General features: G+C 41.7%; 1 protein-coding gene across 1 annotated transcript; it reads right to left on the bottom strand.

Annotated features, from left to right (window-relative positions):
• Nucleotides 1-9,011: 9,011 nt before the first annotated feature.
• Nucleotides 9,012-22,350, bottom strand: LOC120041316 (ligand-dependent corepressor-like). The gene is made up of 4 exons (XM_038986255.1): nt 22,190-22,350; nt 21,975-22,096; nt 18,092-18,179; nt 9,012-10,173 (listed from the first exon to the last, which is right to left on the bottom strand). Exons 1-4 carry the CDS (start codon nt 22,348-22,350, stop codon nt 9,012-9,014), a joined length of 1,533 nt encoding a protein of 510 aa, XP_038842183.1.
• Between the last annotated feature and the right edge of the window lie 1,707 nt (nt 22,351-24,057).

The following is a 24,057-nucleotide window of genomic DNA, read 5'->3' as shown; positions in this document are numbered from 1 at the left end:
CTAGTCCAGATATATCTGACTGTAGCAAGACACTCTACAACCCCTAGTCCAGATATATCTGACTGTAGCAAGACACCCTACAACCCCTAGTCCAGATATATCTGACTGTAGCAAGACACCCTACAACCCCTAGTCCAGATATATCTGACTGTAGCAAGACACTCTACAACCCCTAGTCCAGATATATCTGACTGTAGCAAGACACTCTACAACCCCTAGTCCAGATATATCTGACTGTAGCAAGACACTCTACAACCCCTAGTCCAGATATATCTGACTGTAGCAAGACACTCTACAACCCCTAGTCCAGATATATCTGACTGTAGCAAGACACTCTACAACCCCTAGTCCAGATATATCTGACTGTAGCAAGACACTCTACAACCCCTAGTCCAGATATATCTGACTGTAGCAAGACACTCTACAACCCCTAGTCCAGATATATCTGACTGTAGCAAGACACTCTACAACCCCTAGTCCAGATATATCTGACTGTAGCAAGACACTCTGTCTCCCAGTCTGTCTTTTTAGTTGACTAGTCACACAAAGGCTAGATAGATAGCACCTGTGTGTGTGTGTGGGGGGGGGGGTTCATTTTGCAATGAAATAATTTAGGCAAAGTATCCGTGTATTATATGGAGTGATTTTCATTACAGAATTCAAATTAAAATACTAAAATATATACACTATACTTTTTTGGCTATAGTTTTATACTACTCCCAATATAGGCCTGATATGTTGCAAAGATTGAGCTAACGATTAGAGAGACTGAAAAAGGCATTCCATCTTTCACAGATTGATTCATAATAAAACATAATAGTAATAAATAATCCAGAATTAGTTGTAGGATCATTGTGTGACTGAGGTTGAGATTCTCATTCATTTCAATTACTTTCAAGTGTACAACTAACATCTGCGATAAAAGCAAATGTAGAAAATCACACTACACTTTATTAAGTACGACGGAACATTACATTCATATTACGTTTAAGGTTTTTAAAACGCTTGATTTAGTTTTCGGATTGTGCATCTCATCTCAACATTTTACAGAAATGAACATTTTCTAGGTTAGGACGTTTTCATGTTTGTTTTTCGAATGTCCACGAAAGAATAAATATGTATTTGAACTATCCTACTAATAATATGTATTTGAACTATCCTACTAATAATATGTATTTGAACTATCCTACTAATAATATGTATTTGAACTATCCTACTAATAATATGTATTTGAACTATCCTACTAATAATATGTATTTGAACTATCCTACTAATAATATGTATTTGAACTATCCTACTAATAATATGTATTTGAACTATCCTACTTCTGCAGTTCCAATATAGTGAACAGGATGGCAGCATTCTGCCAGACTAAACCAAATGGTTACTGTAGCACAGGAATCCTGCTGCTTTCCTTTCCATCCTCCCTTCGCAGTAAAACACAACATTACCACACACAAGCCTCATAAAACTACACAATGTAATAGGTGGTGTTATGACTTTCAGATTGAAGCCGGAGAGACGGCGGCTCTTTAGCCGGACATATCACACATTCCATTTGTAACAGTTTTAACTGCCAGTGGTGGGAAAGGTGGAAGGATAACAGAGAGATTTAGGTAGGATGGTTATCTGTGATATTTCCTGTTTGAAAGTGTTGTTTCGGGGTAGCTGGGAAGTGCATGAGCAGGGGAATGTATGACTGCAAGCAGCTCAACATCATTCCAGACGGAAGGTATGCCTCACTTTGAAAATTCCAACCAACGTTTCTCTCTTCAACAAAACCAAAGCACTGTTGCTTTAAAATGTTTCACAAATCAAACAGAAAAGCACTCAAGTTGCAGTTAGCAGGATGGTGGTACTTGCGCCTTAACAAATGCTGAGACTTTTACAACATTTAAAAAACAAACTTGGTGTCGAAAAAGGATACATTTTACAAAATATTATATTTTTGCCATTCTTGAAATTTGCCAAATTAAATAAAAATAGCAAATGACACAAAGAGGCAGGGGAACGTCACGACACAAAGTCATCACTACACAAACAAATCAAAAACAGAGCCAGAGTTAAAGACAGGTTCTTGGTGGTGAGGGTTGGTACCAGTGTTATAGGGGCACACTGAGCCGGACTGGAGAACGATACGAAGCAAAGGGGGCTGTTTTGACAGAATAAGAGAGGCAGTGCCTTCACTGAATTTCAAGCCTGATATTTTTCCTGGTCTCAGGAGAGTCACACCCACCAGGTTCTATAAAGGACACGGTAGAGTTTTAGAATTGTACATGTAACCCACCCACACAAAGTGTGGATACCTGATGAAGAGTGTGTGTGTGCGTGCGTGTGTGTGTTTACGTGTGTGTGCGTGCGTCAATACATATAGAAATGTATGCGACTATGTATGGTGTGCAGTTACAGTATGCATGGGGTGCAGTTACAGTATGCATGGTGTGCAGTTACAGTATGTATGGGGTGCAGTTACAGTATGTATGGGGTGCAGTTACAGTATGTATGGGGTGCAGTTACAGTATGTATGGGGTGCAGTTACAGTATGTATGGGGTGCAGTTACAGTATGTATGGGGTGCAGTTACAGTATGTATGGGGTGCAGTTACAGTATGTATGGGGTGCAGTTACAGTATGTATGGGGTGCAGTTACAGTATGTATGGTGTGCAGTTACAGTATGTATGGTGTGTAGTTACAGTATGCATGGGGTGCAGTTACAGTATGCATGGGGTGCAGTTACAGTATGCATGGGGTGCAGTTACAGTATGCATGGGGTGCAGTTACAGTATGTATGGGGTGCAGTTACAGTATGTATGGGGTGCAGTTACAGTATGTATGGGGTGCAGTTACAGTATGCATGGGGTGCAGTTACAGTATGTATGGGGTGCAGTTACAGTATGTATGGGGTGCAGTTACAGTATGTATGGGGTGCAGTTACAGTATGTATGGGGTGCAGTTACAGTATGTATGGGGTGCAGTTACAGTATGCATGGTGTGTAGTTACAGTATGCATGGGGTGTAGTTACAGTATGTATGGTGTGTAGTACAGTATGCATGGGGTGCAGTTACAATATGCATGGTGTGTAGTTACAGTATGCATGGTGTGCAGTTACAGTATGCGTGGTGTGTAATTACAGTATGTATGGTGTGTAGTTACAGTATGCATGGTGTGTAATTACAGTATGTATGGTGTGTAGTTACAGTATGCATGGTGTGTAATTACAGTATGTATGGTGTGTAGTTACAGTATGCATGGTGTGTAATTACAGTATGTATGGTGTGTAGTTACAGTAATTATGGTGTGTAATTACAGTATGTGTGTAGTACAGTATGCATGGGGTGCAGTTACAATATGCATGGTGTGTAGTTACAGTATGCATGGTGTGCAGTTACAGTATGCGTGGTGTGTAATTACAGTATGTATGGTGTGTAGTTACAGTATGCATGGTGTGTAATTACAGTATGTATGGTGTGTAGTTACAGTATGCATGGTGTGTAATTACAGTATGTATGGTGTGTAGTTACAGTAATTATGGTGTGCAGTTACAGTATGCATGGTGTGTGCTTCCAAGGCTGAGTGTGCTAGTTAATACAGTAGTGTTGCATTCAGAAAGACCTGGGTTCGGTTTAGTAGCTATAAGAATTTATATTTTTAAAAAAAACACCATATAATAATAACAATAATAATGATAAAACCCACCATATAATAATAATAATAATTTAAAAAGTGCTTCCGTCAGTCCCATCTAAGAAATCTGGAAACACAAGAAAGTGTACTAAAAGAGTACTAAAACACTTTTACTTTAATAAAAGTCCTGATTTGTGTTGCTAGTTAGTGTACAATCAGCTGCTTTGAAGTGGGTGGACCTGAGGCGTCATGACAACAGGATATGCAGCATGGAGGAATAATCAACAACACTTCATAACAACAAGCAAAATGGCAATTCACAGAAGTCTGTTTAGTTTTTTTCTTGAAAGGTATCACGTGCCACTCAAGAGACAGAAATGGCACGTCACATGACACGTCACATGACACGTCGCATGACACGTCGCATGACACGTCGCATGATATCTAGAAATTGAGGTTAGTTCTGTTCTACATTTCTTTCTTTTTCTCTCCATGTTTGTTTACAATCTCACATCAGAATGAAAAGAAATCCATTGATTTACCTGAAGATGTAAAACAGTAAATTAAATATATATTCATATGTATATAGCTATTTTCATTTATATAAAAGGTACAATGATTTGTTTTGGAATGCAGTTTAAAACAAGTTAATAATAATAATAATAATAATAGACAGTAGATTCATAAGGTTAACATTTCCACCTGTCCGCACATTCTCCCCTCTAGGTCTCTGACTGACTGTGTCTCCGTCTCATCTCTGTAAGAAACTCAAATCCCTATGAAGAAGTTTAACCTCGAGTGATGTTGCAGTCAAAAACACTAACTAGACTAATAAGCTGTCCGTCCCATACTCCTAGCTCCTCTTGTAAAAGAAAAAAGAAAAGACCAAAAGAAAAAGGAGGGGCCTATATTTCCCAGAGTATCCACTATCCCTTCTTGTTTTCAGGCTTCCCTGAGAGGGATACAAGTGCAGGTTGAGGTACAGCACGTGGACACAGCTGAGCCAGGTCAATATATAATATAGATGTTGTATACATTTAATCGAATACAGGTAGTTAAGTCTGCGTCATCCTCCGACTGACTAATATTGCTGCCCCTCCCGTCCACTTTATCCTGAGAGGTACAACACTGCAGGCTAGAAACCCACGGCAGAAACACGCTGTTCAAATACAAGCAGAAGGTGGAGAAAGAAAATTAACAGTCGGTTCCCCTCCAAAAACTGACAGTGTCATAGTTTTTTTGCAGATATTTTTTTTGTGTGTGGGGGGGGGGTTGAGAGATTCATGTCGGTTTATTACATTCATTATCTGTGTGTATATAAATAATTAGAAGTGTGAAACTTCTCTGTAAAAGAGGCGAGACTCAGTCGTGTTAAGGAGGAGGACTGTTTCGGACAGGGGGATCCGTTAACCCAAGTGGCATAACGAAACAATTAAACCCCAAAAATATGAATACAAACATGAAATAAAGCCCAAATGGCAATGCACCTCAGTAGATTAGATACGACTGATGTAAGGGAAGGGGAAAGGAGGATACCTAGTCAGTTGTACAACTGAATGCCTTCAACTGAAATGTGTCTTCCGCATTTAACCCCTCTGAATCAGAGAGGTGCAGGGGGCTGCTTTAAATCGACATCCACGTCTTCGGGAACCACTAGCATGTTCTTTTTTGATTGCCCAATGATAAATACATATTTTTATAGTTTTCATAAATAATGTAGGACGAGATTCTTGGCCCTTCAGGAATCCCGTTTCAGGGGTTTCAGGACCTACCTAAGTGCTGAATGTAGGAATCCATTCAAGGGTTTCAGGACCTATCTAAGTGCTGAATGTAGGAATGTAGACACGCATCTCAGTCAGTGCTACATGTCGTGATGATAAGTAAGTACCAATTGTACAGGTTATACACATTTCCCATCAGCATCATTTTACATGCTCACATGCATAACGTGAAAGAAGCGCTAAAGGGCACATTTTGTCATACTTCATAATAACTCGCAAGTTTAGGAGAAAAACAAAGTTTAAAACACAATTCCACACTATATTTTAAGTAGTGTTTTTTCTTGTCAAATCGCATTCACATCTAAGCTAAATTAATTAGTAATCATGCCTTGAAATGTAAAAGGCTACACAATAAGTGCTTTACTCATAACTTAAGTAAGAGTATCAATCTCATATAAATCTAAGTCATTGCCGGATTATATTTGGTCTTCTGATTGGATGGGACAGGTAACCAATTAGACACTTGAAATACTCTGCATTGTCTAAGTGTTGAACGCATTTCATGCATGACCCCTGACCTCATGAAGGGATTACCTTGTTCCCATCGGCTACGCATAACTGCCAATCAAGCCATGGGAAGGAGGGTCAAAGCCCAAGACCAATCTATCAGAACAGGGCTAGGTAAGATTGTTCATTAGGGGTTTGAATATAATTATAACAATTATATACCAATTATTCACTAATATAGAATACACTAGAGCATGAATCGCTTGGTACGACACTCATAAACTAGGCTATACTTTGCAGATGTAAGCTCCTATCTAAGAATTCCCAAATCACCCGGAACGGACTGGTGCATGCCATTTTGTAGAAGAAAATAAAATACAAAATGAAATAAATAAAATGTACAGGACATTTCAAGGAGTGAATGTTCATTTCATCAGTGTTGACATGATGGAGATGTTTTCCAAGTACAATGTCATGAATAATCTCACAGACTGGGTGAGCACCAGGCAGTGTTTAGAGCGAACAGCAACGTTTACTACAGCAGAGCAAGATGGCTTTAAAAACATTTAAAAAACATTTTTTTATTTTATTTTTCCTTCTCACGTCTTTTTTTGTTGTTGCCCCCAACCCGACAACAAAAATGAGAGCATCTTTTTATAAAAACATTTTCTCAGAAGGATGTTTTGTTTCTTTCCCCTAACAAAACATGACGACAGATAAGATAGTTTCCGCCTGGTTTGGCAGGAGGGCTGGGGGGCAGGAACCAGATATGACAACTACACTACACGAAATCTGACAAATTCAAGCATCAACCAGGGTACTGAGGAGGTAATGGAGAGGAAACAGAATATGTTTAGGTCCAAGCTGCAGCTCTGAAAGTCTTTCAGACACTAAAGCTTTTTTCTCTCTCTCTTTTTGCTTTCTGGCCATCCCTTACCCTCCTCTAATCACCTCTCTTCCTCACATCCAAACCCATCTCTCGAAAAAGAGCTACAATATCTTCCTCTCTCTCGCGCGGTAAAAAAAAAAAAAAAAAAAGGTGCTATTTTCAGACGTTTAATTTCCAAACTTCTCCTCACACCCTCCTCACTGTTTGAGTTTGTTTTATCTTCTTCATGATTCACCGCGGTCTACAGGGCGTGGCGCTGCTAAGCCACACCCACCTAGCCGGGCTGTAAGTTCCGCCCCCGTCAGAAGTAGCGGAGTGAGAGAAGTCATGTCCTGCCCTTCACTTTTAGGTCCTGCAGGATAAAGGAAACACGTCCGTGTTTTAGAATCATGGCTTCGTCAAGAGATTCCCCTGTCTCAGGTATCCTGAGTTAAAATTGAGGAACAAAATCATCCAGAAATGCAGATTGGCTTTAAGTTCAGTGTCATCATAATAATTTATATTATATTATCCCCTAATCCCTACCAACCGAACACATCCCCTCTCACTGCAACCCCCCCCCCCCCCCCCCCCCCCCCCAAGTATAAATGCACATTGTCGTAATAAACTGCCTTTGAAACTACCTTTGAACATTGTAAAACCAACTGGGAGAGAGAGGAGCCGTTTCAAAACTCACAAACTAAGAAGCTCTTACTTAGTTAGAATTCTAAAAGAGAAAACTTCATGAAATGTTCAGTGTTTAGAGACAGTAAGGCTGGTAAAAGCCTTCGCTCAGTACAGGATAATAAAGTTGTAGCAGCAATGTTTCCACTTCCTGGTCTTGGAGAGCTACAATGCATGTGGTTATCACTCCATGTGATGTCATAGTGTTAGGAGAACCCCGCTCACTAATTCGCTGAGCGCATATGCATGAGGTCGTTGGTTGGAATGAAAACCAGAGATGGCTACAGCTCCCTAGGATCGGGATTGGGAACAGATGCACTTGTTGCAGGTGCTTGAGGTAGAAGTTGCGCTCAACCACTGAACTAGGATCAGATCACCAAGCCCCAATCCAAACCGTAGCAATAAGGGGATAAAAAAAGACATCTGACTATGGATCAGTGGTTAGAGGCAACATTTACCTACTACCATTGAGGTTGAGGAGCTCTCTCCAGGAGAGCAGCAGAGATATAAAATTGCCCCTACATGCTGATCTCAGGTCAGTTTTGAGGTTTCCCCCCTAATTGTTAAGGCAGGGTAAACTGATCCTAGATCTGTGGCTACGGGTAACTGGTACCTGGAGCGCAGTTGGCCGGGGATTATGACAGACCTTAAGTGCATGATGCTAGGACAGCAATGCCGAGGTAACCTGGTCTGTCACCACTGGGCGGCGCCGGTGAGCGCCAGACTGAAAGTGTAGTGCAAAAGAAAGCCAAACAAAAGAAGATAAAACAAAAAAACAGAACATTCAAAATATCCTAAAAGTTAGTAGTTATTTACTAAAACTTACGAACATGCATCCCTGATTGACTATTTTGTGTCTTTACTTTAAAAAGGACGCGGCCAATGTTGCTTTCGTTCACTTTTAAAGAGTAGCAGAATATCGAAGGAGGAAAGAAAGTTTTGCGTTTGTTAAAGAGAAATGGCTACCTGGCGATAGAAATAATGCGGTTTTGATTCAGCTTCCTGGTGAGAGAGCTTCCTGTGACATTACTAGTTTTAGAGTTGGTTCAAAACATAGGAGACAGGTCACTTACCAATTGGTACTAGTACTTAAATGAGAGAGGGGGGTGGGGGGGGGGTTCAAGGACCATAATAGTTTGTTCAAAAGGGTTCATTTTTAACCCCCCCTAATTTTTCCCAAAGTTGGGATATTCCGCAGCCCAGACTGCATTTAAAAGCAATGCAGGGTCAGTGTATCAAGTTCAGAATAGGGGGAGTTAGGGTTTTGGGGGGGATAATCAACATGCTTTACAAACTGTAATTAATAATTGTCACGTCACTCGTGGCTTTTGATGCATTTGTTTCGCTGCTTGATATAAAAGCTAAACAAATGTGCAGTGTCAAAACGACACCCGCAGAACCAGCCGATTGGTTTAGTTTTCATCTCCAGCTTGTTTTAGAATCCTCCTCATATCCCTGCGCTTGTGCTCACCCAGATACTGCAACAGTAAATTGGCACAAATAAAGCTCCATTTGTTTCCAATGACTTTAGTCTTAATGTGAAGGTGTTTTTATACATATATAAGGGGAAAGGTGGGGAGGATTCGTCGTCATCGTTGTTTCTCAGTTAATCTTCAAATTCCATTTTCATTTTTTGCTCGTGGTTCAGATCGGCGGCCTCCGGAGGCGCAACCTCTCGCGGCGTCGCGGTTGGCGTGGTCTCTGACTCGGCGGCGGAATCCTGTCCTCCCATCCTCAAGGTCAATTTGAGCTTCTTCTTAGGAGGGTTCTTCAGTGTGCCCAGTCGCTCCTTCACCTTGTACTCCAGTGTGCTGTGAGGGATCCCGTACATGTTCTGGGCCTTGGACACGCTCATCTTCCCGCCCATCACCATGCCGATGGCCTCTTCTAAGATCTGGCTGTTGTACTGGCGGTAGCGCCCCCTCTTCTTCCTGGGCTGCTTAGAGCACGGGTCGCCCTCGGGGTCGGAGGTCGGGTATGGTTGCCCAGAGGTCCCCTGGTCCACGTCGGAGCTCCAGTAGTCTGCCGCCCCATCCAGAAAACCTCCCAGGCTGCCTCTCAGGCTACCGGCACGTCGGTTCTGCTTGGGCAGGATGACCCTCAGCTTCCTGCTCAAAGCATTCTCCACCCCACCGTGGCCCCCGGCGCCCACCACCATGGCCCCGTACCCGTACAGGTCTGAGGCATGGGAGTCCCATGACAGGTCCATGCCCCTCACTTGGGGGATCTTCAGGTCCACGGGCGGGGAGTGGTGGCCTCCCGGCTCCCTCTTCACCACCACCTCATGGTGGGTCTTGGTGGAGCCATGGTGGTGGCGGAGACCACCTCCGGAGGAGCTCTTGGAGGAGAACGCCCCGTGGTGGTGGTTGTCCAAGAACAGAGGCAGGTCTTGGAGGTCTGAGAGGATGGCGCTGGCCTGCTTCAGCCTCAGCAGGCTGTCCAGTTGGTGGTGGTGGGCTTTACCGCTGGAGGAACCCCACGGAGAGCCGTCCCGTGCCAGGAGGGGGTGGGGCTGCACGTGGTTCCCTTTGTTCCCGTGGTTGAGAAGCCCCGCTGCCTCCAGACTAGCCAATGAGAGAGCGGGAGGCTGGCCGAGGAGGCGGGGCTTCTGGCTGAGGAGCTCCTCCTTTTTAAGCAGCGAATGGGCCAATGGGGGCTTGAGGGGGGTAGAACTGACGTAGCTGTCCCTCAGCCCGTCCTGTAAGCTTCTCGGCAGCATGTCATCGTCCTCCACGTCCCGAAAGGAGTGCTCAACTCTCAGGGCACGCCTGATTGGAGGGAAAAGAGAAGAGAGGGGTGTTAACTTGGAAGTACTCAAATCAGTCGATTCAGAAAGTGAATTGTAATAAACCGAAAACTACAGGTTAAAATTACACTACTCTACTCTGCTGATTGTTAATGCCAACAAACAAAAAGTACCACTTGGTTTTTAAATAATATTACCTTGTGATTTTAAAGTTGAACTTTCTTCCATAATATGTCATTGTTTAGGGGGTTTATTTCAGCAAAACTCTTCGGCATTAAACATATTACAGTAAACATATAACAGTAAACATGTAACCGTAAACATGTAACCATAAACATGCAAAATCTAAATGATAACTTCATCTCCCACACTTTAAAGGGGCAATCTGCAGTTTCTACATCAATTTCTGGACTCCTGAATTAGAAGTACCCACTGATTCTTTAAGAATATCCTTTATAAATGCCTCATGAGGATAAATGTACCCCATCAGAACCCAAAATGTAAGCTTGTAATACTCCCATGTTTGTAAAAAAATTAATGTAAACAAACACTACATGTGAAACATGCTGAAAACTAGAAGTCTGATATCATGGATGGTAAGTCCGTGCATCCATACAGATGTAGGATCTTATTTTGATCACTCTTTTGTTGCAGAGAATTTTTCTGCAAATATACAGTGCTTTCGGAAAGTATTCAGACCCCTTGACTTTTTCCATATTTTGTTACAAATAGAAAACTGAAATATCTCATTCACATAAGTATTCAGACTCTATACTTTGTTGAAGCACCTTTGGCAGCAATTACAGCCTTGAGTCTTCTTGGGCATGACGCTACAAGCTTGGCACACCTGTATTTGGGGAGTTTCTCTCATTCTTCTCTGCAGATCCTCCCAAGCTCTGTCAGGTTGAATGGGGTGTGTCACTACACAGCTATTTTCAGGTCTCTCCAGAGATGTTTGATTGGGTTCAAGTCTGGGCTCTGGCTGGGCCACTCAAGGACATTCAGAGACTTGTTCCAAAGCCACTCCCGCATTGTCTTGGCTCTCTGCTTAGGGTCGTTGTCCTGTTGGAAGGTGAACCTTTGCCCCAGTCTGAGGTCCTGGGTGCTCTGGAGCAGGTTTTCATCAAGGATCTCTCTTTACTTTGCTCCGTTCATCTTTCCCTCAATCCTGACTAGTCTCCTAGTTCCTGCTGCTGAAAAACATCCACACAGCATGATGCTGCCACCACCATGCTTCACCGTAGGGATGGTGCCAGGTTTCCTCCAGAAGTGACGCTTGGCATTCAGGCCAAAGAGTTCAATCTGGTTTCATCAGACCAGAGAATCTTGTTTCTCATGGTGTGAGAGTCTTTAGGTGCCTTTCGGCAATCTCCAAGTGGGTTCTGTTGTTTATTTTTTAATACATTTCCAAAAAGGTTTAAAATCCTGTTCTCTCTTTGTCCTTATGGGGTATTGTGTGTACATTAATGAGGAACAAAAGTATGTCATCCATTTTAGAATAAGGCTGTAATGTAACAACATGTGGAAAATGTCAGGGGATCTGAATACTTTCCGAATGCACTGTAGGTCAAATTATGATCATACATCTGTAGCTCTGTCTATGAATTTGAGAGTGGTTACATTTCTCAGATTTTTACTGAAACAGGGTAAGGGAGAATTGCTTTGTGATTGTTTTGACTGCCCCTTTAATTTCATGATTAGTAGATATAGTATAGACGCAAATAACTACTTATATAGTCCCTTCAATTTAGAGACAGTACCTTTAATTGAAATTCAATTGACTTCCTGGCGTGATGGTGGGCGTTCAATCTCCATTTCAATTCATTACATTTGAGCAAAAATCCCATTTGAGAAAATGTTTTGGCTGTAAACTTGTGTTGGCTATTAGCTAGTTATATATCTTGTCAGCTTGACAAAGTAGTTGCCATCATACGGATTATAACTCGTTAGCTGTTCCATATGGTCTCATTACATGGGAGAGAGTGGCTGCTTGCATCCCAAATGGCACCCGAATCCCTATGTAGTGCACTACTTCTGACCAGGGCCTATAGGGCACTACAAAGGGAATAGGGTGCTAGTTGGGATGAAAACAGTGTCTGATGAATTATATTTACTGTGCAGAGTGGATGTAGCCGGAGCTATACCCCACTCATTACAGCACGATATCTCCCATCTTTAACAATTAAGGTGCTCATGAGACACAGAGAGAAAGACACAATTAACACTCATTTCCTATATTTTTTGGACCATGTGTAAAACATGCATGTTGTGACAGAGTGAGTCACTTTTATATTAGGTAATTAGAGCTAACTTACTCATGTCAAACATTTAATTTAGTGTCTGTCTTTTTCAAACTCAATTTCATTCAAATAATTTTGTTTCACGCAGAGACAAACTTATTTAAAGTGAACTGCAATGCTTTGTTGTTTCTTTGTCCCCATCTTCCATGAAGCGTAACTATCCATTTACATGGACATTTAAAATTCAATTTGGTTAAAAATCAACCAAGCAACTTTATTTTACCACGTAAAATGTAAAAAATAAAAAGTGATTTAAATGTTATTGAATCTTAATGCTGTTTAAAAGATAGAGAGTCATGTACTGAGTTAACAGAGAACACACACACAGTCTGCTACACTAACAAATAACGTGAGGACAATGAGAGGAGGGAAAACATCAAGGACACACAGCATGAATTACCAGGATCATAATACCAATGCTTCCCTGGGATAAAGACTCATTTGCCTGAGAAGGTATAGAGGGCGCAGAATGGAGCGCATTGTGATCAGGTTGTAATTAACGGTATAGGATAAACTGTACATAGTAACTGTCATAGAATTCACCTTACAACACAATAGACAATGGCTGCGGTTGGAGTTGACGGCAGAGAGGTCTAGTTCCCAGCTAAAGGAGAATTAACCTTGGCATGTCTTGTATAGAAATAGTCACAAAAAGGGTTGAGCAACACAAGGATGCTCAGTTTTTTCTCCACTCATTATTTTAGAAAATCTGTCCTTTTGAGCTCCCTTTCTCCTTTCCATTATGTTGACCTGAAATCAGGCCTGAAAGTTGTTCCTATAAGGGCTAGAAAGAACATTCTGTTTACTATGAAACCTGTGCCAAAGCTCCCAAATTACATTTCCGTGACGTGTCTTAACGTTTCTATTTCTGAACTACCTGAGAAAGAAGTGACTTTTTTCTGACCTTGGTGTCGGGTACTGTTCAGTATGTAACCATAGCAACAGTAGCCTTTAAGCAGGAAGCACACATCCCAGTCCCCCGCAGACGAGCAGAGTGACAGCTCAATGCTACCTTCTAAATAGGACCATAGATATGTCAATCAGAATGGAAGGGGAAGTGTAGACAGATAGTGAATGAGCCTTAGCACTGAGGACGTCAGCAACCAAATCCTGTGAAGAAAAAAACGCTTTCTACCAAACTCTGCTTTATCCTATACGTCTGCCATATGGACATGCATATGTCCAAAACAAGTACAGACGTTGGATCTTAATTTGATCACTCTTTTTTTGCTGAGAATTGCAAACCTGTAGTGTATTTGAGTTTTAAAAAGGATTCTGAAGTTTGTAATTTCCACTTTTGAAATTCCAGAAAAATGTATCAACCCCTACAAAAATGTCCATTAATTATAATCCACAATATAATTAACATTTCCTGTTGCTACAGGATTATTTTCCTGCTGTAGCAAACTGGCTCAAATGAAGATCCGACATCTGTAAATACAGTGTATGGATACCCCTGGTGAGGTTGTCTAATAATGACACACACACATGCCTGATGAAGTAGTTATGTTTTACAATGACATTTAGAATATACTTGATGAGGGAGTTAGAAGGTGGTTTCACAGTAATGATGGCTGCACCATACAGTCTACATCTTATAGTCTACTATAGTCTACACCGTATGGTCTACACCATTTTGTCTAGTCTACACCAGTCTACACCACACAATATACACCACAATCTACATCATATAATCTACTATAGTCTACACCATGTAGTCTACACCATATAGTCTACACTATACAGTGCATTCGGAAAGTATTCAGACCCCTTGACTTTTTCTACATTTTGTTACATTACAGCCTTATTCTAAAATGGATCAAATGATTTTTTCCCTCATTGATTTACACCAATTGTTTCACTTTTATTAAAAATAAAAAACAGAAATACCTTGTTTACATAAGTATGCAGACTCTTTGCTATGAGACTCAAAATTGAACTCAGGTGCATCCTGCTTCCATTGATCATTCTTGAGATGTTTCTACAACTTGATTAGAGTCCACCTGTGGTAAATTCAATTGATTGGCACACACCTGTGGTCCCACCTTATGGTCCCATAAGGTCCCACAGTTGACAGTGCTAGTCAGAGCAAAAACAAAGCCATGGGGTTGAAGGAATTGTCCTTAGAGCTCAGAGACAAGATTGTGTCGAGGCACAGATCTGGGGAAGGGTAACAAAACATTTCTGCAGCATTGAAGGTCCCCAAGAACACCGTGGCCTCCATCATTCTTAAACTGAAGAAGTTTAGAACCAAGAATACACTTGCTAGATAGAGCTGGCCGCCAGGCCAAACTGAGCAATCGGGGGAGAAGGGCCTTGGTCAGGGAGGTGACCAAGAACCCGATGGTCACTCTGACAGAGCTCCTCTGTGGAGATGGGAGAACCTTCCAGAAGGACAACCATCTCTGCAGCACTCTACTAAACAGGCCATTATGGTAGAGTGGCCAGACAGAAGCCACTCAGTAAAAGGCACATGATAGCCCGCTTGGAGTTTTCCAAAAGGCACCTAAAGGATTCTCAGACCATGAGAAACAAGATTCTCTGGTCTGATGAAACCAAGATTGAACTCTTTGGCCTGAATGCCAAGCGTCACTTCTGGAGGAAACATGGCACCATCCCAACAGTGAAACATGGTGTTGTGGGGATGTTTTTCAGTGGCAGAGACTGGGAGACTAGTCAGGATGGAGGAAAGGTGAACGGAGCAAAGTAAAGAGAGATCCTTGATGAAAACCTGCTCCAGAGCACTCAGGACCTCAGACTGGGGAAAAGGTTCACCTTCCAATAGGACAACGACCTTAAGCACACAGCCAAGACAATGCAGGAGTGACTTCGGGACAAGTCTCTGAAAGTCCTTGAGTGGCCCAGCCAGAGCCCGGACTTGAACCCGATCGAACATCTCTGGAGAGACCGGAAAAAAACTGAATGGGAGAAACTCCCCAAATACAGGTGTGGCCAAGCTTGTAGCGTCATACCCAAGAAGACTCCAGGCTGTAATCGTTTACAAAGGTGCCTCACACAGTACTGAGTAAAAGGTCTGAATACTTATGTAAATATGCTTTAAAAAAAAATGTTTTTATACATTTGCAGAAATGTCTAAACGTGTTTAGTCAACTGTAGTCTACACACAGTGGTGGTTAATGGTGTATGGTGACTAGTGGCACTTGTTTGCTGTTGTGAAACTAAAATGAACAAACTAGTGATGTATTGGTTATTATGGTGTCATGATCTTTTTAAAGGATACTGTTATAATTTGATTGTGTAAGGAAATACTTGGTTAATTTTCACACTGTAAAATAAAGAGGTCAGCTAAATGAGTGAGATGATCTGTGTTTGGTAATATATCTGTGGTCCAGGAGGAAGGGTGGAGGGATGGAGGACGTGTGGAGCGAGGGAGGGGTGGATGGAGGACGTGTGGAGCGAGGGAGGGGTGGATGGAGGAGGGGTGGAGCGAGGGAGGAGGGGTGGATGGAGGAGGGGTGGAGCGAGGGAGGAGGGGTGGATGGAGGACGTGTGGAGCGAGGGAGGGGTGGATGGAGGAGGGGTGGAGCGAGGGAGGAGGGGTGGATGGAGGAGGGGTGGAGCGAGGGAGGAGGGGTGGATGGAGGAGGGGTGGAGCGAGGGAGGAGGGGTGGATGGAGGAGGGGTGGCGCGAGGGAGGAGGGGTGGAGCGAGGGAGGAGGGTGGAGCGAGGGAGGAAGGTACATCCAGTTCCTCATCCCCCTCTTTAGTTAATATTACATGACCTGATCATTAGAGAATCCCAAACCACCAACGCTGCTTCTGATACACCAACGAGGTGTCTTACAGCAGATTACACACACCACCCTCACCATACATTATCGCTTTGGGGCGTTAACATGTATCGAGCCGCTCAAATCCATCTCTGACCTTCTGTGTGTTCTAATCATTCCAAGGTCTATTCCATAGTTATACAGGTCATTTATTCTCATTTAAAGCAGGAAAACTAAGTTTGTACGGTGTGTTAATCATGCAAATATGACTTGAAGGCAAAACACTCAGGTATCAATAAAATCCACCACGACAATGTGGGTAAGTAAATAAAAGCGGGATAGAGAAGAGAGACAACAGGAAAACCAACAGTCCCTGAGGCCTTTGATGCAGTCTAACGTTGACCTCCTAGATCATGAAGAATGAAATCCAAATAGCATAAATACGTACTTATAAATACCTAGGTACTGTAATCATACTGATAATGGATGAGGGTTAGTTACTTATAAATACCTAGGTACTGTAATCATACTGATAATGGATGAGGGTTAGTTACTTATAAATACCTAGGTACTGTAATCATACTGATAATGGATTAGGGTTAGTTACTTATAAATACCTAGGTACTGTAATCATACTGATAATGGATGAGGGTTAGTTACTTATAAATACCTAGGTACTGTAATCATACTGATAATGGATGAGGGTTAGTTACTTATAAATACCTAGGTACTGGAATCATACTGATAATGGATGAGGGTTAGTTACTTATAAATACCTAGGTACTGTAATCATACTGATAATGGATGAGGGTTAGTTACTTATAAATACCTAGGTACTGTAATCATACTGATAATGGATGAGGGTTAGTTACTTATAAATACCTAGGTACTGTAATCATAGTGATAATGGATGAAGGTTAGTTACTTATAAATACCTAGGTACTGTAATCATAGTGATAATGGATGAGGGTTAGTTACTTATAAATACCTAGGTACTGTAATCATACTGATAATGGATTAGGATTAGTTACTTATAAATACCTAGGTACTGTAATCATAATGATAATGGATGAGGGTTAGTTACTTATAAATACCTAGGTACTGTAATCATACTGATAATGGATGAGGGTTAGTTACTTATAAATACCTAGGTACTGTAATCATACTGATAATGGATGAGGGTTAGTTACTTATAAATACCTAGGTACTGTAATCATACTGATAATGGATTAGGGTTAGTTACTTATAAATACCTAGGTACTGTAATCATACTGATAATGGATTAGGGTTAGTTACTAATAAATACCTAGGTACTGTAATCATACTGATAATGGATGAGGGTTAGTTACTTATAAATACCTAGGTACTGTAATCATAGTGATAATGGATGAGGGTTAGTTACTAATAAATACCTAGGTACTGTAATCATAGTGATAATGGATGAGGGTTAGTTACTTATAAATACCTAGGTACTGTAATCATAGTGATAATGGATTAGGGTTAGTTACTTATAAATACCTAGGTACTGTAATCATAGTGATAATGGATTAGGGTTAGTTACTTATAAATACCTAGGTACTGTAATCATACTGATAATGGATGAGGGTTAGGGTTAGTTCTCTTCCCACGCTGAAAGCCCTTGACATCGTAACGTAACAAGAGTTGTTTATCTTGGAAACCAATGGGAAATAACACATTGATCACTACAATGTTCGTTCATAACATCGGTGGAGGTGTGTGTGTGTGTGTGTGTGTGTGTGTGTGTGTGTGTGTGTGTGTGTGTGTGTGTGTGTGTGTGTGTGTGTGTGTGTGTGTGTGGCGTGTGTGTGGCCTGTGTGTGTGTGTGTGTGTGTGTGTGTGGCGTGTGTGTGTGTGTGTGTGGCGTGTGTGTGTGGCGTGTGTGTCTTACCCCTTGATTGTGGGCGATAGGGTGTAACTGTGAGAGTTTTTGAGGACGGTGCCGTGGGCCTTCTTGGTGGAGAGGTCCAGGACTCCATCTGAGGATTAACATACGCAGATACACACACACTGTTTTAGGGCACAGTTCATCAGTGTATCTAAGTATGTACTGTATAACTTGACTTCAATTGATTGGGACTTTTTAAATGAATGTAATTAACATAGTAAATGTGTCGTTCAATAATAGATGTTTCTGTTCCTCTCTAAATCACTGGAAATGAGAAAGTACTCCAGGAGAAGAATACAACATTGAAAATCATATGAATAAATAGTGAAAAGAATCATTACCGTTCCCTGCACTCTGCTCATTGTTTAAAGAGTAATAACTATTATATTCCTCTTTCCACTGACTGAACCACACACAAACACTCCCCCTCCTCCACGGGTTAGTAATCCCCAGAGTGCAGCTGACCTGTCTGATGACCTGTCTGATGACCTGTCTGATGACCTGTCCGTCTGAACAGAGCTGAAGGACCTCTTTAATCTTTAGGGCTTTTTGGTTGGACAAAACAAGGTTGTGATATTAAAATGAATTTCTCTCTCTCTCTGTGTGTGTGTGTGTGTGTGTGTGTGTGTGTGTGTGTGTGTGTGTGTGTGTGTGTGTGTGTGTGTGTGTGTGTGTGTGTGTGTGTGTGTTTATGGGTGTGTGTGGGGGGGGGGGGGGGGGGGCATACATAAAAACACTATAATACAATATATGGTCACATGCATTAGAGGATAATCCAGGCCAAATGTCTATAGGGCAAGAGGGATTTTAAGGCATGGGGGTTAATGTTAAGATTCAAAAATCTATTTTTCAGCATAACGCTACTTGGCATTCAGCCTCCAACTGTTTGTTAGAATTAGGATACTAGTAGTTTTCATTTGGCCCAGTCTGTTTGGCTCTATACAACTTTTACTGGTCCAATTACAGGTTGTGGGGGATTTCTAGGGATTGTTTGGGAAAGTTACAGGGGATGTTCGGATTATAAAAAAGTTTGAGAAAATATGTATGGGAGTTAAAGGATAATTGTAGGAAAGTACAGTCCTGTCCTGGCCAGTTTGGTGTTGCCTTACCATAGTTCTAGGTGAGTTAAGTTACAAGTTATAGGAATAAAGAGAAATTATAGGGGAGATATAGTCGAGATAGGAGACCTATAGGGGAGATGGAAGATATCAGAGAGATAAGAGGTATATGGGATATTAGAGAGTTATAGGGGAGCTATAGGGAATATATAGGATATATAGTCAATATGGGAGATATAGGGATATAGTAGAGCTATAGGGACTATAGGATAGATATAGGATATAGGAGAGATATAGGGGATATAGAAGAGATACAGTGGAAGTCGGAAGTTTACATACACCTTAGCCAACTACATTTAAACTCCGTTTTTCACAATTCCTGAAATGTAATCCTTGTAAAAATGCCTTGTTTTAGGTCAGTTACGATCACCACCTTATTTTACGAATGTGAAATGTCAGAATAATAGTAGAGAGAATGATTTCTTTCAGCTTTTATTTCTTTCATCACATTCCCAGTGGGTAAGAAGTTTACATACAGTCAATTAGTATTTGGTAGCATTGCCTTTAAATTGGGTCAAACATTCCACAAGCTTCCCACAATAAGTTTGTTGAATTTTGGCCCATTCCTCCTGACAGAGCTGGTGTAACTGAGTCAGGTTTGTAGTCCTCCTTGCTCGCACACGCTTTTTCAGTTCTGGCCACACATTTTCTATGGGATTGAGGTCAGGGCTTTGTGATGGCCACTCCAATACCTTGACTTTGATGTCCTTAAGCCATTTTGCCACAACTTTGGAAGTATGCTTGGGGTCATTGTCCATTTGGAAGACCCATTTGAGACCAAGCTTTAACTTCCTGACTGATGTCTTGAGATGTTGCTTCAATATATCCACATCATTTTCCTCCTCATGATGCCATCTATTTTGTGAAGTGCACCAGTCCCTCCTGCAGCAAAGCACCCCACAACATGATGCTGCCACCCCCGTGCTTCACGGTTGGGATGGTGTTCTTCGGCTTGCAAGCCTCCCCCTTCTTCCTCCAAACATAACGATGGTCATTATAGCCAAATAGTTATATTTTTGTTTCATCAGACCAGAGGACATTTCTCCAAAAAGTACGATCTTTGTCTTCATGTGCAGTTGCAAACCACAGTCTGGCTTTTTTATGGCGGTTTTGGAACAGTGGCTTCTTCCTTGCTGAGCGGCCTTTCAGGTTATATCGATATAGGGCTTGTTTTACTGTGGATATAGATACTTTTGTACCTGTTTCCTCCAGCATCTTCACAAGGTCATTTGCTGTTGTTCTGGGATTGATTTGCACTTTTCGCACCGAAGTACGTTCATCACTAGGAGACAGAACGCGTCTCCTTCCTGAGCGGTATGAAGGCTGCGTGGTCCCATGGTGTTTATACTTGCGTACTATTGATTGTACAGATGAACGTGGTACCTTCAGGTGTTTGGAAATTGCTCCCAAGCATGAACCAGACTTGTGGAGGTCTACCATTTTTTTCCCCTGAGGTCTTTGCTGATTTCTTTTGATTTTCCGATGATGTCAAGCAAAGAGGCACTGAGTTTGAAGGTAGGCCTTGAAATAATCCACAGGTACACCTCTAATTAGCTTCTAAAGCCATGACATCATTTTCTGGTGTGTATGTAAACATCTGACCCACTGGAATTGTGAAACAGTTAATTATAAGTGAAATAATCTGTCTGTAAACAATTGTTGGAAAAATTACTTGTGTCATGCACAAAGTAGATGTCCTAACCGACTTGCCAAAACTATAGTTTGTTAACAAGAAATTTGTGGAGTGGTTGAAAAAATTAGTTTTAATTACCAACTTCAACTGTAAGAGAGCTATAGGGGAGATATAGGGAAGATATAATGGATATATAGGAGCGATATTGGAGATATAGAAGAGATATAGGGGATATATAAGAGAGATATAGGGGATATATAGGGGAGATATAGGGAGAGATATAGGAGAGATATAGGGGATATATAAGAGAGATATAGGGGATATATAGGGGAGATATAGGGAGAGATATAGAAGAGATATAGGGGATATATAAGAGAGATATAGGGGATATATAGGGGTGATATAGGGAGAGATATAGGAGAGATATGGGGGAGCGATAGGGAGCAATATAAGCAAGATATAGAAGAGCTAGAGGCAATATAGTGGAGATATAAGCAAGATACAGCAGAGATATAGGCAAAATAGAGGAGATATAGCAGAGATATAGAGGATATATAAGTGAGATATAGTGGAGATATAGTAGAGATATAGGAGAGATATAGTAGAGATATAGGGGATATATAGTGGCTCATAGGAAAGACATGGGAGCTATTGAAGAGATAGGGAGGCTATAGGAGACATAAGCGATATATGCGAGATATAGGGGAGATATAAGCAACATATAGGGGAGATATAGTCAATATAGTGGAGATATTGGCGATATAGGGAGATATAAGCAACATATAGGAGAGATATAGTCAATATAGGGGAGATATTGGCGATATATGCGAGATATAGGGGAGATAAGCAACATATAGGGGAGATATAAGCAACATATAGGGGAGATATAGGAAAGATAAATGGAGATAGGAGAGATACAGGGCGTTCTATTGAAGCTATGGGGGAGTTCTTCAGTCCAGGTTTTTCTTCTACTTATTTATTGAATATTTTTTCTTATTTCTCTTTTTCTTATTGTTGTTGCACTGTTGAGAGCGAGCCTGCAAGTAAGCATTTCATTGTACTGTGTACACCATTTTATCCTGTCCATTTGGTAAATACGTTTTGATTCAATATGGATGTGTAAGTGGTGTCTTACCCTCTGTTTTGGTCTCTGTGGGGTCAGGCCTCTTGACGGTGAGGTCCAGCGGAGAGTCCTGGTCGGCCATGAGAAGCTTGCTGAGGACGGGGTTCTGTGCAGAGGCAGCAGTACCGGTACCACTACAGTTACTACCGACTCTGTTCCCACTGTCCGGGGCGAAGGCAGAGGCGGGGCTGAGGCCCGGTCCCGGGGTGGGGGACGGGGGGCTGGACGCCCCCGGCAGGGCGAGGGGGGCCGGGGCTGGAGAGGCCGCTCTCGGCAGGAGGCGGCTTTGGTCCTTGATGCCGTTGGGCTGGGGGTGGTGGGGGGTGTCCTGAGAATAGCTGTTTTTTGAGGTATATTCGGCAGCGAACTGACGGATCATTCGCTGCATTATCTCACGAGCCACTAGAGGGATGTGGGGGTCCGAGAAGCTTGGGAGGTCTGCTAGAGACAAACAAACACACAACATTAGACGCCTATTACAACTTTCTTCATCTTTTTAACATTCCAACGACTGGCTAAAGATCTGGCAGCACTACAACTAGCAACATTAAAGCTGCAATATGTCACTTTTTGGGGCTCCGGACCAAATTCACGTAGAAATGTCAGTTATGAATCTATCATTCTCACTGAAAGCCAGTCTCAGAAGTTGTATATATGTTCTATGTGCACTATTTCTATGCTTCCCTTATTTAAATTTAGTTTTTGCATATTTTACTTTCGGTTTTGTACACCAGCATCCAACAGCTGAAAATACAATATTTTTGGTAATTGAAAATGTATTTCACAGCGCTTTAGACCGTACAGCAATTTTCTAAGCTATACATGTTTTGTCACATAAACTGAAATTAGGCGAACTATTCTAATTTTAGCAACCAGGAATATTTATATATATAAACTGATAACAATTAAGGTAGATGTGACTATACACACATAAAAAAATAAAAAAATACAGACTGTTAGAATGTGGACATAGATGTATAGGTACAGGACAGGTTGTTTAATACCTCTCTGTAACACTACAGACAGACTGTTAGAATGTGGACATAGATGTATACCTACAGGACATGTTGTTTAATACCTCTCTGTAACACTACAGACAGACTATTAGCTAGGCTTCGTCGCAAATGGCACCCTATTCCCTATGCAGTGCACTACTTTCGACCAGAACCCCATTGGCCCCTATAGTAGTGCACTACATAGGGAATATGGTGCCATTTGGGACGCAGGTCTAGTCTACCCTACCGTATAGCCCCCAACTTTCAGCCGCAAAACAACAAAGTGATTTAGCAGACAAGCTTTCTGGAAAAACATTTCCTTTTGGGCCGAGGAATTGTGCCCTTTGTCCGAAGGGGAAGCTTGCTGCAAACAATACCTACGTCCTGGCACACTATTCCCAATACATTGCACTACTTTTAACCAGGGCCCTATGCAATCTGCTCAAAAGGAGTGCACTATGTAGGGAATAGGGTTCCGTTTGAGATGCCGACCGCGTGGACCCAAAACATAAAGCCGGGAGCATATCGACATTATAAAAACATTTAGCTAAAGGAACATCACTGGGAAGGAAGAAACCACACCCTCAGACAAACTACACATATCTCTGTGTGTCTGTTTATATACTGTGCATAGTGTTTGTTCAGCTATATACACTCAGTGTACACAACATTTAGGACCTTTCTTATATTGAGTTGATTCCCATAGCTGGCTGGATGTCTTTTGGTTGGTGGACAATTCTTTATACACACGGGAAACTGTTGAGCGTGAAAAACCCAGCAGCGTTGCAGTTCTTATCTTCACTCAAACCGGTGCGCCTGGTACCTACTACCATACCCTGTTCAAAGGCACTTAAATATTTTGTCTTGCGCCCATTCACCCTCTGAATGACACACATACACAATCCATGTCTCAATTTTCTCAAGGCTTAAACATCCTTCTGTAACCTGTCTCCTCTCCTTCATCTACACTGATTGAAGTGGATTTAACAAGTGACATCAATAAGGGATCATAGCTTTCACCTGGATTCACCTGGTCAGTCTGTCATGGAAATAATGTTTTGTACACTCCGTGTATAGCAGCTTTAGGCCAGCTGAGAGCT

The sequence above is a fragment of the Salvelinus namaycush genome, unplaced genomic scaffold (genome assembly GCF_016432855.1).
Source record: "Salvelinus namaycush isolate Seneca unplaced genomic scaffold, SaNama_1.0 Scaffold438, whole genome shotgun sequence".
Lineage (NCBI taxonomy): Eukaryota > Metazoa > Chordata > Actinopteri > Salmoniformes > Salmonidae > Salvelinus > Salvelinus namaycush.
Note: the sequence above shows the minus strand (reverse complement) of the source record. Positions and strands in the feature narration are given on the sequence as shown.

Excerpts from the sequence above, each read along its gene's own strand:
- LOC120041316 (XM_038986255.1), bottom strand. The coding sequence starts at position 22,350 with ATGCAGCGAATGATCCGTCAGTTCGCTGCCGAATATACCTCAAAAAAC. Across the intron at positions 22,097-22,189 it reads CCCCTCGCCCTGCCGGGGGC|TGGTACCGGTACTGCTGCCT; the intron begins GTCCAGCCCCCC and ends TAGTAACTGTAG. Across the intron at positions 10,174-18,091 it reads CTATCGCCCACAATCAAGGG|GCGTGCCCTGAGAGTTGAGC; the intron begins GTAAGACACACA and ends CCCTCCAATCAG.